At 32.9% G+C, this 14,970-nt stretch overlaps 1 protein-coding gene across 1 annotated transcript; it reads left to right on the top strand.

Moving 5' to 3' along the window:
• The first annotated feature begins 5,139 nt into the window (after positions 1-5,139).
• Positions 5,140-13,150, top strand: LOC149288620 (T-cell leukemia homeobox protein 1-like). The gene is made up of 3 exons (XM_089491570.1): positions 5,140-5,620; positions 7,363-7,600; positions 12,928-13,150. The coding sequence occupies exons 1-3, from the start codon at positions 5,140-5,142 to the stop codon at positions 13,148-13,150; spliced, it is 942 nt and encodes a 313-aa protein (XP_089347696.1).
• The last annotated feature ends 1,820 nt before the right edge of the window (positions 13,151-14,970 follow it).

Raw genomic sequence — 14,970 nt, 5'->3', positions numbered from 1 at the left:
ATCGTTGTGTTTTTGAGAAGGTTATGGATGTGGAGTATCTTGCCTCCTCTGTTGCTTTTCCTGCCTGTAAATGGAATATTTTCTGTCTGATGGGACAATATAACGGGAAAAGTGCCTGGAAATTCCATACCCACTCTTTACTTCTGTCAGATTGAGACACCTTAAATCTAGACCTTCATGGGGTATTACGTGAACAGGTCCATAAATTAGATAGATAGATAGATAGATAGATAGATAGATAGATAGATAGATAGATAGATAGATAGATAATTGAAAGATATGATATAGATATATATGATATAGATAGATATAATTGCTAGATATGTTATATTATATTGTATATTATATATAATATTTATATATAATATAGATTAGATAGATAGATAGATAGATAGATAGATAGATTCTCTCATGAAGCCATACAGATTACAGATAAATTACCTTTTTTGTGTCTATATGAAGTGATGCACACAAACAATCAGGAAGTCCTGCTGAAGAAATAATGAAGAGAATGGACTAATTCACACTTAAAATAAGTTACTTCTCATACACATAGATGTGTGAAAGTGTGGGTCACATCCATGTTGATGCTCAGCAGTAAAAGAAAACTCATGTTGAGAATGTTAAAAATTCAAAGTGTGTTAAAACTCCTTCAGCAGCTAAGTGGTTAACCCATTGGGGGAGTTGGAGGTCCTTGAGTCCTTCGTCAGCTCCTCTCTATGTGAGTGCTCTTTCCCTTCCTAACCACAAGAAGTTTGGTTGATGGAGCTGGCGCCAGAGGGTTCCCAGCAGAGTTCACTGGGCAGGTAGGGCTGGAAATGTGATCTTCACAGACATGGGATTCAGGAAGGGAGATCCAGGCAGACACAGAGAGGATCAGCCCCTTATACACTTATACTGTGTCTATCACCGGCTAAAGTGGCCTTTCAGCTAAGGTGCCTCCTTTCTACTTGTGTACACCTCAAAGAGTAAAGGAAATCCTGCTTCTTCCATTAACTCCAAACTATGCAGTAATTGTAGACTGTCTCAATCTTTGCTTAAAAATGACACTTTGGGTGGGTGGGGGTTGAACATCCATTCTTTTCTTTCTTTCTTTCTTTCTTTCTTTCTTTCTTTCTTTCTTTCTTTCTTTCTTTCTTTCTCCTAAAACATGCTTGGATGCCAAAGTTAAAATCAGGGACGCAAAATGTGTATATATATATATAGCTGTCACTATATAGATATGTATAGTGTACACATTATATATGTAGATAATTAAACTTGGTGAACAGTTACTCCAGCCAGCTCCTGTGCAACTTTTAAACCCTTGTTGCAATGTAACAGTAAGTAGAAACAGTGACAGACTTTTCATTTACACTGTTATTGACACCCAACTAACCATGAATATAAATATTTATTTAGCACTCAAGTGAAGCAATTGGCAACTCCAGTTGGCTGTTCAAGGGCCCCCTGAAAGCAGTCAATTATTGAGTTTGATTTTTGGATTTTTATTGAACTGTATCTGTTAGCAGATGGGAGATCAGATCTCTCAAGCCCTCTCAATAATACTTCAGATATCTCATACCATATGGCGACTTTTATGTATGAGTCAATTGGTGTAAAGATTCCCTATAACTTGTCTAATGTTATTTTCTTTGTTTTTAAAATTCTAAATAAATTGTCACATGTCCTTTTTTAAAATGTTGTATACGAAAATTTATATTATTAACAAATAAAACTCTCAGAATTTTATCAATAAAATGGCTAGAGTTTTTTGTTCATATTGGGATACAGTATGGTATTTGAATAGTTTTTGTTACAAAAAAAATATTTATACTATTTAGAAAAAAAGTAGAATTGGCAAAAAAATACAGATTTGCCTCTAAATTATTTACCTGGGAATTAAATTGTTCCAAGTTTCGCTAATGGGATGACACGCTTCTAAAAGTGGGAAACGAATCATCCCATTAAATGTTAATGTCGGTCAATTGCTGGACAAAAAATAAAGGATTTCGTATGAAATATTCATATATTAATGCGGGGAGGAATAAACCTCCTAGCGCCTTACAATCAATTCTCTGTAATGCACTCCATGTTTTCCAACAAGCGGAGCGAATCTTCAGGTTTTTATGTGTCACATAGTGATTGAGAAAATTCCAAATACACAACATCCTACAAAAACGTAAATGGCTGTATTTTACATATAATGTATTACAGATATAATTGTAACCATTTTTATCTATATAGAGAAAATTCTGAAAAAAAAAAAAAAATATTTGCTGATCTCTTGCAAAGAAGTCATAGACTTTTGGTCTCTAAGTTTAGAGACCGAGGATACAGACCCAGATCTGATCTGGAGAAATTCAAAGGCCACATTGTCACTTTGAAGTGTAAGCTTTTTGGAATCAGGATGTATCTCTTTGTGTTCAATGGGACCATTTTTTCATGAAATATTTTGACCTTCAAATATACCACAGCAATCGCCAGCTGAGAGTCTTTAACACTAAGTAATATGCAATTTTAATTGAATTATTGCATTTTGATATTAAGATAAACAAATTTTTACAAACTTGCCAGAAAAGTTGTGTTTTGTCAATGGTCAATGATTATATAAAACTGTACTTTGATAAATGGAGCTGAGCACTTTACTCTATTTACACTTTTGCCAACTTTGAGTAAGTACAATTTCAAAAGGAGACCTGTGGGAGATATGTATCTATATGATTTTGAGTGGCTATCCATTTATATATATTGATTAGTTCCAAGCATGAGTTGCTTAAGCAATATATGAAATATAATTTCTGCACTTTTGTTTTTAGCAGAATTGTTCGCTATAAACATGGTCCATAGCAGTAAGAGTTACAATACAATACAATACTTTTTGTTTTGCATTTTATAAAACAATATTCTATTATAATTTCAGAAACAGCAATTTTCATAAATCTCTAAAATATCTTATTTATGCATTTCCCACTGGAGCCCTGGATATCAAAAAGAACATTGTTTTTCTTTCTTTTCTTTCTTTCTTTCTTTCTTTCTTTCTTTCTTTTTTTCTTTCTTTATATAATATACATCAGCGGCTAACCTACTGGCTCAGATGTACTTCAGCTTGTAGTACGAAATGTTTCTTTTCTATACAATGAAATGATGGCTCCCATTCTGTTTTGTTCAAGTGGAAGGAATTAAGACAGTAGCAGACAGGGGGAGATAATGGTTCCAGAGAGGGTCTAGGGAAGAAAGAACAGAATCCCTAATTATTGCCCAAGGCTTCAATGGACCTGGTGCAATGTAATTGTATCTGACCTTTAATCAGTGTGGACTCAGATTACATGCATAGGGATATGGAACCAGACATTATAGACATTGCAACTTCAAGGGGTAAATTTGTAAACAAAGTGAAGGTTCTAATTAAGAAAAAATAAACCGAATTAACAGACCCAGAGAAAGTACTTTACCTAGGAAAAAAGAAGGTGGTTATTTTTGCCAATTAGACTACAAGATGCCACACATGTATTTTACAATCTGCTTACCACTTGTGCTAATGTAATACAAAAATACAACAAAAAATGGTAATTACAACAGAGTCAAAAGATGTGAAGATACATTCTAACAAGATACAATACCCAGGTCATTACTCAACCCTTAATTACACAATTGAAAGGTAATTGACATAAATTGCTTATGGAAGATGCATTACCCTGTGTAAAGCAGATTATAGTGATAATAGCTTATCAATTCATACAATTTAGTAGTGTCAACATCATACCATGCCCCCAATTATTTTACCAGATCAGATTTCTTGCGTCTTTTAGCTAAATTAAAATGCTTGAGATCTACAATGATTTTTTTGTAACAGGGATTTTCTGCGTTTAGAATTTCTATATCTTGCTGTCATTGAAATACAATTATTTAAATTAAATGCATAATTGTGATTCTTCAATTTGTATCTTAGCTCATTTTAGGAGATGTTTGTCTTATAAGGTACCCTGTTAGATGTAATGTACACATATATATTATATATATGATACATTTAAAATGGATCAAGATTTGTTTCTCAACAAACTAATGGGTACAAAGTTCCATAAATCTATAGCACTGTATGCTATACATTATAAGCATACAGTGTATGGACGGGTCAGTAAAAATAAAAATGTGTTCTTTGAGGTTAACGCACATTCGAAACAGGCAAACATTGCACTATATATATATTTCTGTGTATATATATGTATGTGTGTATATATATATATATATATATATATATATATATATATATATATTTAACAGCAGCAACAGTGCACTCATCACCAAACACTACTATACCTAAGTGTATTTTATAGCCATAAAGAAAGAAAAAGAAAGCACACAAGGACATTTTTAAGGAATGCAGATGTATTATATTACAACTTCATGGTATACAAAAATACTTGACGTTTCAGTTTTACGTAGGGAGTCTTTTCTTTATATATTATGTATATTAAAGTCATAACACAACAAAGACATAAACAGGACAGAGAGATAGATAGACAGATAGATAGATAGATATAGATGATAGATGTATAGGGAGGTAGATAGAGACAGATATAGATAGATAGATAGATAGATAGATAGATAGATAGATAGATAGATAGATAGATAGATAGGGAGGTAGATAGAGACATATATATAGATATATAGATATATATTGGCTGATAGATAGATAGATAGATAGATAGATAGATAGATAGACAGACAGACAGACAGGCTGGGATAGTCCTGGCCCCTGGTGCTGGGGTATGAACAGCCTGTGTCCCGTCCTATAACAGTGATTGGCAGTGCCCTGCACAGCTTTGACACATCAGTGTCATAGGGGTTCGGCTATGTAAGAAACTCCTTCCTCGGACTGCCACTCAAGTTTGCGTTGTCAGGCTCCAGCCAATCAGCTTCCAGGGCGGAAGAGCCGAGCTGCCTCTCTCGCAGGCCTCCTGGCATTGTGATTGATGTCCCAGTTTGCACAGCGAGCAAATGCAAAAAAAGCAGCCTCCACTGGAGTTCTTCTCCTGGTCTTTTATCCTTCGAAGGAACTGGGAACAAGTGAAGCGAATCCAAGCAACGCTCTGTGTGATTCCTGTAATCTCCTAACAGATCACAGCTCTGGGCTGGAGCTCCACCACTGTGACAAGCATGGATCACATTGGGTCTCACCACCATATTCACCAGACCCATGCAGAACCCATCAGCTTTGGAATTGACCAGATCTTGAACAATTCAGACCAGGGGAGTTGTATGATCTCCAGTTCCAGACTCCAAGATTCGGATTATGGATTAGGATGCATTGTGAGCAGCGCTTACAACACAATGACCGGCAATTACAGTACCAGCAGCTCTGGGGGATACAGTAACAATGCCTGCAGCATGGCCTCATTGACTGGTTCTTACAATATGAGTAATATGAGTATGAACATGAATGGGAATAACCTCAATTCCTCTGGTGTGATTAGGGTACCAGCTCACAGACCTTTGGCTACCAGTGTTCACCAGCCAATCTCCACTGGAATGCCCACAGTGCCCAGTGTAGGGAGTATGAACAACATAAACAACTTGACAGGTTTAACCTTCCCCTGGATGGAAAGTAACAGGAGATACACCAAGGATAGATTCACAGGTAGGTTCTCTCTATGCTTGGCCTGTACCTTTACTGTCCCTTTCACAGTTCTGCCCCTTTGCCTTGCTGATCACAACATCTATTCTGTCCCTGTTTACCTGTTCACACTGTTCACATGTATATCTACAACATCTGGACTGTTACAGTTCCAATAGTGACTCTTTGAGCTTGAAACTTTTGTAATTTACAGTGTATCTTTTCTGTACATATACTTTAACAGGAATTTGGCCTCTAAATATAGGTTTTATGGCCTCCACATTTACATTTATTTAAAGAAAGAACTAGCGATTTATAATATATTATTTTAATATGTATTATAAATATGAAGCCATAATCATCAGCCAGGATTATTAAAATTATTTTAAATTATCGTCATTATTTTAAATATTAAATAGAGGCAGATTTAGTGCATGTACAGTACATAGGAAATTATAATAGAAATATACAAATAAAATATGAAAACAACGGCAATTTACGTTCAGTTTCATGCAATAATAATTGCAATATCCTTCTAGTTTTATTTAATTATGATAAATTTTTTATGATTTAAGTGTTCTGGTTAGAAACCATATGAAGAATTCGTTAATAATTCAAACATAGATTTATTTGTGAATTAATCCCTCTATAGGCAGGAATTTTATGTTATTGTGAAATTCTTTGAAGAATGAAAACAAGTTTTGGCAAATAACTTGCAGAATATGTAAGATTTTTTTGCACCGTGCATAACCCAGAGTTCTATTATTTTACATAATTTTATTATCCTGGGCCTGGTATGTGATTTCTAAAGTAGGAAGCCCTCACTTTATAGGTGTTATTTCCTGGAAAAACATTAAAATTACGCATGAAACTGTTCTCCACCAAGAAATCTTTTTTTTTTTTTGTCGGATTCTTGAAATTTTAGGAATCCTAAAATTAGTAATCGTTTGACTTCTTGACATTCGGTTAAAATGATCTTATTCTTGAATAGGAAATGGAAATACGCTGAATTATTTAGTATTAGTGCTTGAAATTCTCAAATTTTCAGACCTCCTTGTATTTAAATATTTTGTAATGTAGGATATTATAGAACCCTTATAAAATCATCAATTATTATGTAGTTCGATGTAGTATGAATAGCTATGCGGAATATAATTAATGTCATGTGATTTAATACGAAATATCTGTCCCTTATCAATACTGACATTTATGACAAATAATACTTTATTATTTTATAATATTATATTATTTTATAGTAATTTTTGATCCTCTTACCAAAACTCATGTTTTCAAATTCTACTTTATAATGGCACTATTTATTTATTTCATCATCATTTTGGTTGACATTTTCCCCAATTTAATTATACATTATACATATATGTATATATTATTACAAAGTTAGGCCTAACCCGGTTTTTAAATGAACTCTAAAATATAATCCTGCTAAAAACAAAGAAAAAAAAATAGTTGTGAGGTGGATAGTGTTTATAATGTTAGCACTTTTTAAAAATCAAGTTATTCACTAGGGTTATATAATAATAATGAACAGCCTTTAACCCTATCTAAACCCGTAGTGTAGAGGGGTAGGAATAAACTTTTGTTTTTCTTGTGTGTAGTTTAAATGTACAGCCTTTAACCCCTTATCTGCCTGTAGCGTAGATGTGCATGCCTGTCACTTGTGTACTATGTCTTTCTTTTCTTCCTGCCATGCACTATTAAACCTGCTGATTTTGCTGCCTGCTTTTGCTATCTGTCTCCCATTCCAGTGGCACTCTCACCCTTCACTATAACACGCCGTATAGGTCACCCCTACCAGAACAGGACACCTCCAAAGAAGAAGAAACCCAGGACCTCCTTCACCAGGCTCCAGATCTGCGAGTTGGAGAAAAGGTTCCACAGGCAGAAGTACCTAGCATCAGCTGAGAGGGCAGCCCTGGCCAAAGCACTTAAAATGACAGATGCCCAGGTGAAGACCTGGTTTCAGAACAGAAGGACGAAATGGAGGTAAATAACTCACTTACTGCGAGTCATAAAATTCATGATGAAGAGCTTGGCTTGTGTTCTCTGTGTGCATATAAATAAAAAATTCTAAATTATATCTAAAACTTATTGGCATCAGATAATCAAGAATAAGACTCAAGAATATTGCAATAAAATTCTCAATTTCACCATTGTTCTAATGTAAATAGATAGATAAAATTTAAAAAGTCTTTATTAATTGATGTGAATTTAGGGAGTGGGTATCCAGCTGCTGCTTGCAGAAAAATGAAAGGGATATTCTATACACAAGAATCTAATCCCATAAATGCCTCTCATCGTCTATACCTGAAAAAAAAGTTAATTTTGATTCATACATAAGTAGGTTTAATTGTGTATAATATTTTTCCATTTTTCTTTGGGCCCCATGTTACATACCAGCAAAATTGCTTTACCTGAGAAGGCCAGACCTTAAAGGGATACAGTATTATGGCAAATTCATACTATTAAATTCAGGTGTTAATTGCCTTTTCTGACATGGCTATAGATAGCAAGATAGATAGATTATAATTTTTATTTGATTTTATTACATCACTAAATTTAATTGAATAACATATTGATTATATGAACCGTTATTAATTCAATTTATTAACTCAAATGGCAACTGGTGTATTCATTTTATTGAAGAAATTATCACATCTCCAGGTCTCCCTTTGGGTAGTAATTATAATCTGTTCAAATGGCAAATTATTATTGCCATCCTTTCGATTTCAATTTCTGGCATGTGCAAACCAACACATATATTTAAAAAAGAGAAATGTAATACATTTGGATTTTATTAAGAATAATTTTCGATATACAATACCATGTACGAACCAAGTAGTTAAATTGCATAATGGTTTGTGAATTAAGTGTATTGTTAATATACCTAATGCATATACTGCTTCAAAATGTAAGAACAGGTGAAAATATTTAGTAGTGACATTGTTACTTTCCTAATCCATATGTATTTAAATGCACTGCTAATAGAATATGATGTAAATAAAGAGGAAGAATACGTTTGAGGTAGACGGCATAGCGTGCTTTACAAAAAATATTTTAGTATTTGATAAAATATTATATCATAGTGTTCTATTGCCTATTTTATGATGTCATCAGCAGGAGTGAATTGCTTGCGTCATAAAATATTACAAAAAATAAGCAAGTCCATTCCATCGATTCCCATAGTGATGTTAGGAATTTATTAAATATTTTTGGTGAATTTCCAATCACTATATCAAGACTTTTTGGTGATTAATGCATAGTTGTAAACGAACCCATAATCGCTTAGATCGAGGCAAATAAAGCAATTAATAAGATAAACTCTAGTAATGTTTAGATACTTACCGATAACAGTACTGTCGGGGTGTAAAGATCAATTTATCAACGTACTAAGTACGAAATAAATGTTTAGGAAAGCCGTCGAGTGTCAGATGTTCCAGATATACCACTGCATCTATATACACTTTTTCATTTACTAGGTTTTCTTACATTCTTATTAAAAATGGAAACTGACAGTTAATGCAAACTATTAGCTTTAATTCATTAAAAGCTTGAATTAATTTATTCACTGACCTCTCTTTCACTGCCTAATAATAATAATAATTAATAATAATAGTAACTCTACAGTACAACAACATTGCATATTTAGGATAGGTTTTCGAACTTCTAGCACTACATGTTTGGATTGCAACTCCTATCACGCTCCATCTCACCTACATTGCACAGGCGTGATCGGGCATATAACCGTCAAATTGTGATCGCAGTATTAAACTGCATAAACACGAATCAAAACCTTAAAAAATGTATATTAATGCACCATGATTGTTATCTAACTCATGAAGGGAAACCAAATACGTGCATAATATTGGTCACAAAAATATAAGTATGTGAAATTATGATTATTTAACATCTGACAAATTATACTTATCTGGATTAACATTAAGTATACACAATTTAGTCATAGAGATTGTGTTGGTAGAGGTGCTTAACCCAAATGTCTGGTCAGGTCCTCAAAATAAGCACAGAAAATAGGAAAAATGTTTACAAAAAGCCTTTTCATTTTTGAGAAGTAACTGACATTTAATAATAAGCAGCAAGAAACCCTGTGAAAAAAATGTAGCTTTTATTTGCCAACCAAACCCACCAAGGTCAGTGATTTTATTACAGAATCAGTACAATCAAGCACTTGTCATTTGTGACAGATTTTAATACCTTACATCTTTTTGGACAAAATGACATGTGCAAGAGACACTGCCCTGATATATGTAGCTATATATATATATATATATATATATATATATATATATATATATATATATATATATATATATATATATATATATATATCATCCATTTTATAGAGATACCTTCTCTTGGGAAATCAGTATAAAATGGATTACAAGGCTTTATCCTGAAGCATTAATTATTTCTGAGCCAAGATGGTGGGCAACTGGTACATAACAGTGGACCTCATTTGTATTTGTTCAACACCCATTCAATATTTAAAGGGAAATGCCATTTAAAATAAATGGACATGGTTAAAGATATTCATTTCCCAGAATGGTTTTAAACAGCTTTTTTGTTGTTACTTGCTATCCCATTGATCACTCAGATATAAATATATAGCCCTCTACTTATATACAACAACAAAATACAAGAGGACCAGTTATAGAGGTATATATAAACACAAATATTTATTGATTTATATAGCACCATCATATTACATTGCAACCTGTAATGGGGTTTATATGTGGATCAATACATTAGTATTACTAGTATTAATCATGAAATATAGCCTTGGTTAATCATAGTTTTATGATGCTAAGAATGCTTATACTTACTTAATTTAATTACTTATTATAAGACTGATGTATTAGAATGAGATACAGCGGAAACTGACTGAGATCGATTCATGATGTTTAAATAAATCAACCTATTTTGTTATTACAAAATGGTTGATAATCTTAAAGTCATATTAGGGTTAAAAAAGGGGCCTATAAGGCTACTTAGGGATTTTTAGTCAATTCAGTAAACTCCAGAGTTGAGCCTTGTATAATGTGTAAGGTTATAAAAAAAAAAAAAAGCTCAGTTTTTACATGAGCTTATCATATTATTATATTGTGTACCAAGCATCTAGAGGTCCACTAATACAAAGGGTTGATCATATTAGTCAGATGATTGGAGGGTAAATTATGGAACATACCCTATATTTTGTTTAGTGGTCTGAGTTATTTGTAGTTCTATATCTATATCCAAGGTTATATATATAATAATCTTCCTGTTCTTTATGACTGTTGAAAAATGATGAGCCTGATGAGGTGTGTTAGGAGAAAAGGGGTGTAGTGGGGCTACCGAAAAAGAAAAGCCAACAGTAAAACCGAATAATCCATTTGTTACCAACTCATAAAACAATCACTTTTGGAGTTTTTTTTTCTCAGACCATAAAACCTAGTTTCACTGTCTACAAAGTGGGAGAACATAATTCAATGGTTTTGCCTATATGAGATACAGGTGGATATGATCACTGAGATCTAAGCTAGACACGGTAATTCTTGGCCACCTTTGTATCATATGCCCTTTCTCAACAGTTGGGAATCCCAGGAGAGAAATCCATTTACCACACCAATCTTAGGTCACTAGCATAAGGTTTTCAATCATATCATCTTCTCTCTGATGACATCTGTCATAAGTTAGATTTCCCAATAATCATCTTGCTGGCCTCTGTATGAGCTATTGCCCATGGCCAAATGGCTTGCTACCAGGTCTGGACAATGACAATGACCCCAAAACAAAATCCTGAAACTTAAGCTCTCCAACATGTAAAAACTAATGAACCCTTTCTACCATCCTTTCCAGTGCTAAACTGGCACATTTTTTAATATTCTTGATACAATCTGGCACTGATGATATCATTGATTAACAGAAGATACAATGTACAGTAAGGAATGATGTCATTTAGAAAGCACTCAAAATACACCCCGTGTTGCTGCCATTTAAGGACACATTATTGAATAGACAATTCGAGGTCAGCAATAACAGGAAAACCAAATACATTGATCAGGGAATATTTTTAAACTTCAATAACATTCATGTTAACTCTGATAACCATAAAACTCAATCTAGAAACTAAAATGTTTCAGAGAGTAGTGTCACCCCCACTTTTTTACTACAATATATTCTGGTACTAAAGTACCCAGTTGGGGTTAAACAATAGTTAATTTCTATTGTTTTCTAATTAGGATATTGGAATTTTGAAGCATAGATTTAAAAAATATATATAGTTCAATGGACTGTTACATTATTTTTTCCAATTTCTTTTGAATTTTTTACTTTGTGCCACAAATTCAAGCTGAAATCTACAAGTATGAGAAATGCATATTTGTTAGTTACTCTTCCAAAAGTGTGTGTTTTCATATATATTAAAACACTGAACAATAACTTATAATTATTAAGTGTTACTGATCAGTGGGTAATTAGTCTATAAAGGTTTCATTCTGTTCCTGTTTGCTTCTATTTTCCATTTTCTTTTATTGCTTCAGAAATGTATTTGTATTGTAGACATATTGAACACATCAAATTGAACACAATCGATGCCAGATTGGATAAGGACAGTTTTACTAGTTTAATTTGACACCTTCACTGTGTGATCAGACTGTAGAAAAAGCGCAGGTAATCCCAGCCACCAGCCACATTTATATTCCATTTCATATAGATCTTTATATCTCATTCTATGTCATATATAATAAAAAAAACATCCATCTTTAACATAGAATGAACGAATACACAATATATGTGTTAATTACTTCGTAATAACGAAAATGCATTATAGTGTGCAAAAGTATTTATTTCTAGTAAAATTGAAGAGCATGTGTGGGGTCTCAAGATGAGGCATTTATTAATTATCTTTTATAATACGAATATTTAATGGAGAGAGAGAGAGAGGAAAAAAGACAATGACTGGATTTGAGACACTAGGTATATGAGATAAATAGATAGATAGATAGATTTCTATAGTTAATAATGATCCCTGAGTAGACCGAAACGTTGGCATGTTTCTCTATGTATATATAAATACAAATACACTTATTGCTGCTGAATGCAACTGTAAGATCAATGTGATCTATTCCTGTTAATAGTATTTAGCCATATGGGGGGGGGGGGGGTATCGCATTAACCCCTTGCATGCTATTGATGTGAATATCATGCAATATTGGATGTATTTTTTTTTCTAATTTTCACAATTTTCTTCTTTTTTTAAATTTTACCAAATTCATTTTCATTTTTATTTTTGTTTCTATTTTTTTTTCTTCCAGGAGGCAGACAGCAGAAGAGAGGGAGGCAGAAAGACAACAAGCCAACAGGATTCTAATGCAGCTTCAGCAAGAAGCCTTCCAGAAATCAATAAACCAACCCATGCAGCCAGACCCCATCTGTATTCACAATTCGTCCCTCTTCGCCCTACAGAACCTGCAGCCTTGGTCAGACGATAGCTCTAAGATTACCAGTGTTACTTCTGTGGCCTCTGCTTGTGAATAAACTAAACACACAAAATGCAATCTCAAGGAGAAATGCAGAACAAAAACTGATTAATGTGCAATTTTCAAATTTATTTGCAGAAATACAAAGAAATAAAAGAGCAAGACCAGGATTGTTGGAAAAGAACTAAGCTTGAAAGTTTCTACATGGCCCTATAAAAGTTTTTCTCCCCCTTAAGAAGAGAGACTGCTGTGTTCTATGTGCCCCTGATTCTATAGCAAAATGGAAAAAAAAACATTAAAAAGCAGGTTCGTTGGAAACTCATATTCATTTTGACACGTTTTCCATAAAAAACGAATTTTTGGTCCTTTGACAAAGATGGAATTAAGAAGACATAGAAATTATAATTATTTTTTTCTGCAGTGTTTTTGTTATATTGCCGCTATGTATTATAACAATAATTTAAAGTGTATTAAAATGTCTCAATGCTTCTAAAGTGATGAAAACGTCGCTGATATTCACAGTGTTAAACCAAGCAACGTGTCCAAAAACTCAAATAGTGATATAATAATAAAACACAGTCTGTTATAAAAATAATAATAATTATTATTATGATTATCAGAAATTTAATTCAAGAAAAATTGTTTAAAAAATCACACAAAATATATTGAATTCATATTGCTGGTGATTACTTTACAAATTATGTGTTCCCCACACACACACAATTTTTTTTCTGTTAAAAAATAAATTGCATTGATCTGGGGGTGAAAAATAAAATGGACTTTGTTTCTCACAAGAATGCAAACATTTCTAATACAGATAAAATGTCAATAAAATACAGGGTCGGTTTCAGTTCCATTAATTCAATGGTTAAATTCTGTAACAAAAGAAAATATATTTTCTTAAATAACCTGACAAATAATAAAAAATTTTGACCATATTAAAAGGAGACATTTCTCCAAGCACTTGTACATTAATAATTGTATGTTTGTTTTCCTTTTTCATGTATTCTGCCTTTCTTGTGTCATTTGTGAAATTTAAATTTCAGCTTTTTTTTTTGGATTTTTACGTACACTGTTTTAAATTATGCACTTAATTGGTGCTTATGTATATGAATGAATTAAGTTCTTGTATAATTTATGTGGAAATCGTTTTAAAGCAGAAGATAAGAGTTTCCTGCAGGTGAAAACCTTAGACATGAGATGTTCAATTTTAGTATTACTCCTTCCTCTGGCAGTGAATGGGTTAACGCATTTAAACATATGGAAACTCCTGTAAGACACAAGTCTACAGGGGATTATCACCAAATGACAAATTGTATCACTGTATCATTATTTATTTGTAACTCTGACAGTAACTGTACATCTGCCATCCATTCTGCAAAACCAGTATAACAAACTGTAACACTAATGGTCAAAACGCTGTAAATAAAATATTCTTTTTCCAGATACATTTTATATGTTGATCTCGCTAGGTATATAAAAATTGAGAACAATATTTATTATTATTATTATTATTATTCATCCATTGTTGCAATATCCATATCTATCTATCTATCTATCTATCTATCTATCTATCTATCTATCTATCTATCTATCTATAGCTTTCATTCATTATTAGTTACTGTTTCATTTTCCTGCCAAACTTGTATAAAACTGATTAGCTGTCTGATAATCTTTCCACAATGCAAACTCTGTACAACCCATGAGCAGGGAGTGCCCTGGAAAGAGCTTGTAATCCTTGCTGCCTATTAGTTCATTCATATTGTGTTTAACAAGACACCAGGCAAACAATAAGCAAACACACAATTTGTTTAGTCTGCTTGAAAAAAAAATGATTGTAGCAGCTCAGAGGTTGCAGATTTTCCTAGTGTATTAATA

The sequence above is a fragment of the Sceloporus occidentalis genome, unplaced genomic scaffold (genome assembly GCF_023333645.1).
Source record: "Sceloporus occidentalis isolate IW3139 unplaced genomic scaffold, rSceOcc1.0.p SCAF_50, whole genome shotgun sequence".
In the NCBI taxonomy this organism is placed as follows: domain Eukaryota; kingdom Metazoa; phylum Chordata; class Lepidosauria; order Squamata; family Phrynosomatidae; genus Sceloporus; species Sceloporus occidentalis.
The sequence above is the reverse complement of the archived record's forward strand: the minus strand, read 5'-3'. Positions and strand labels throughout refer to the sequence as shown.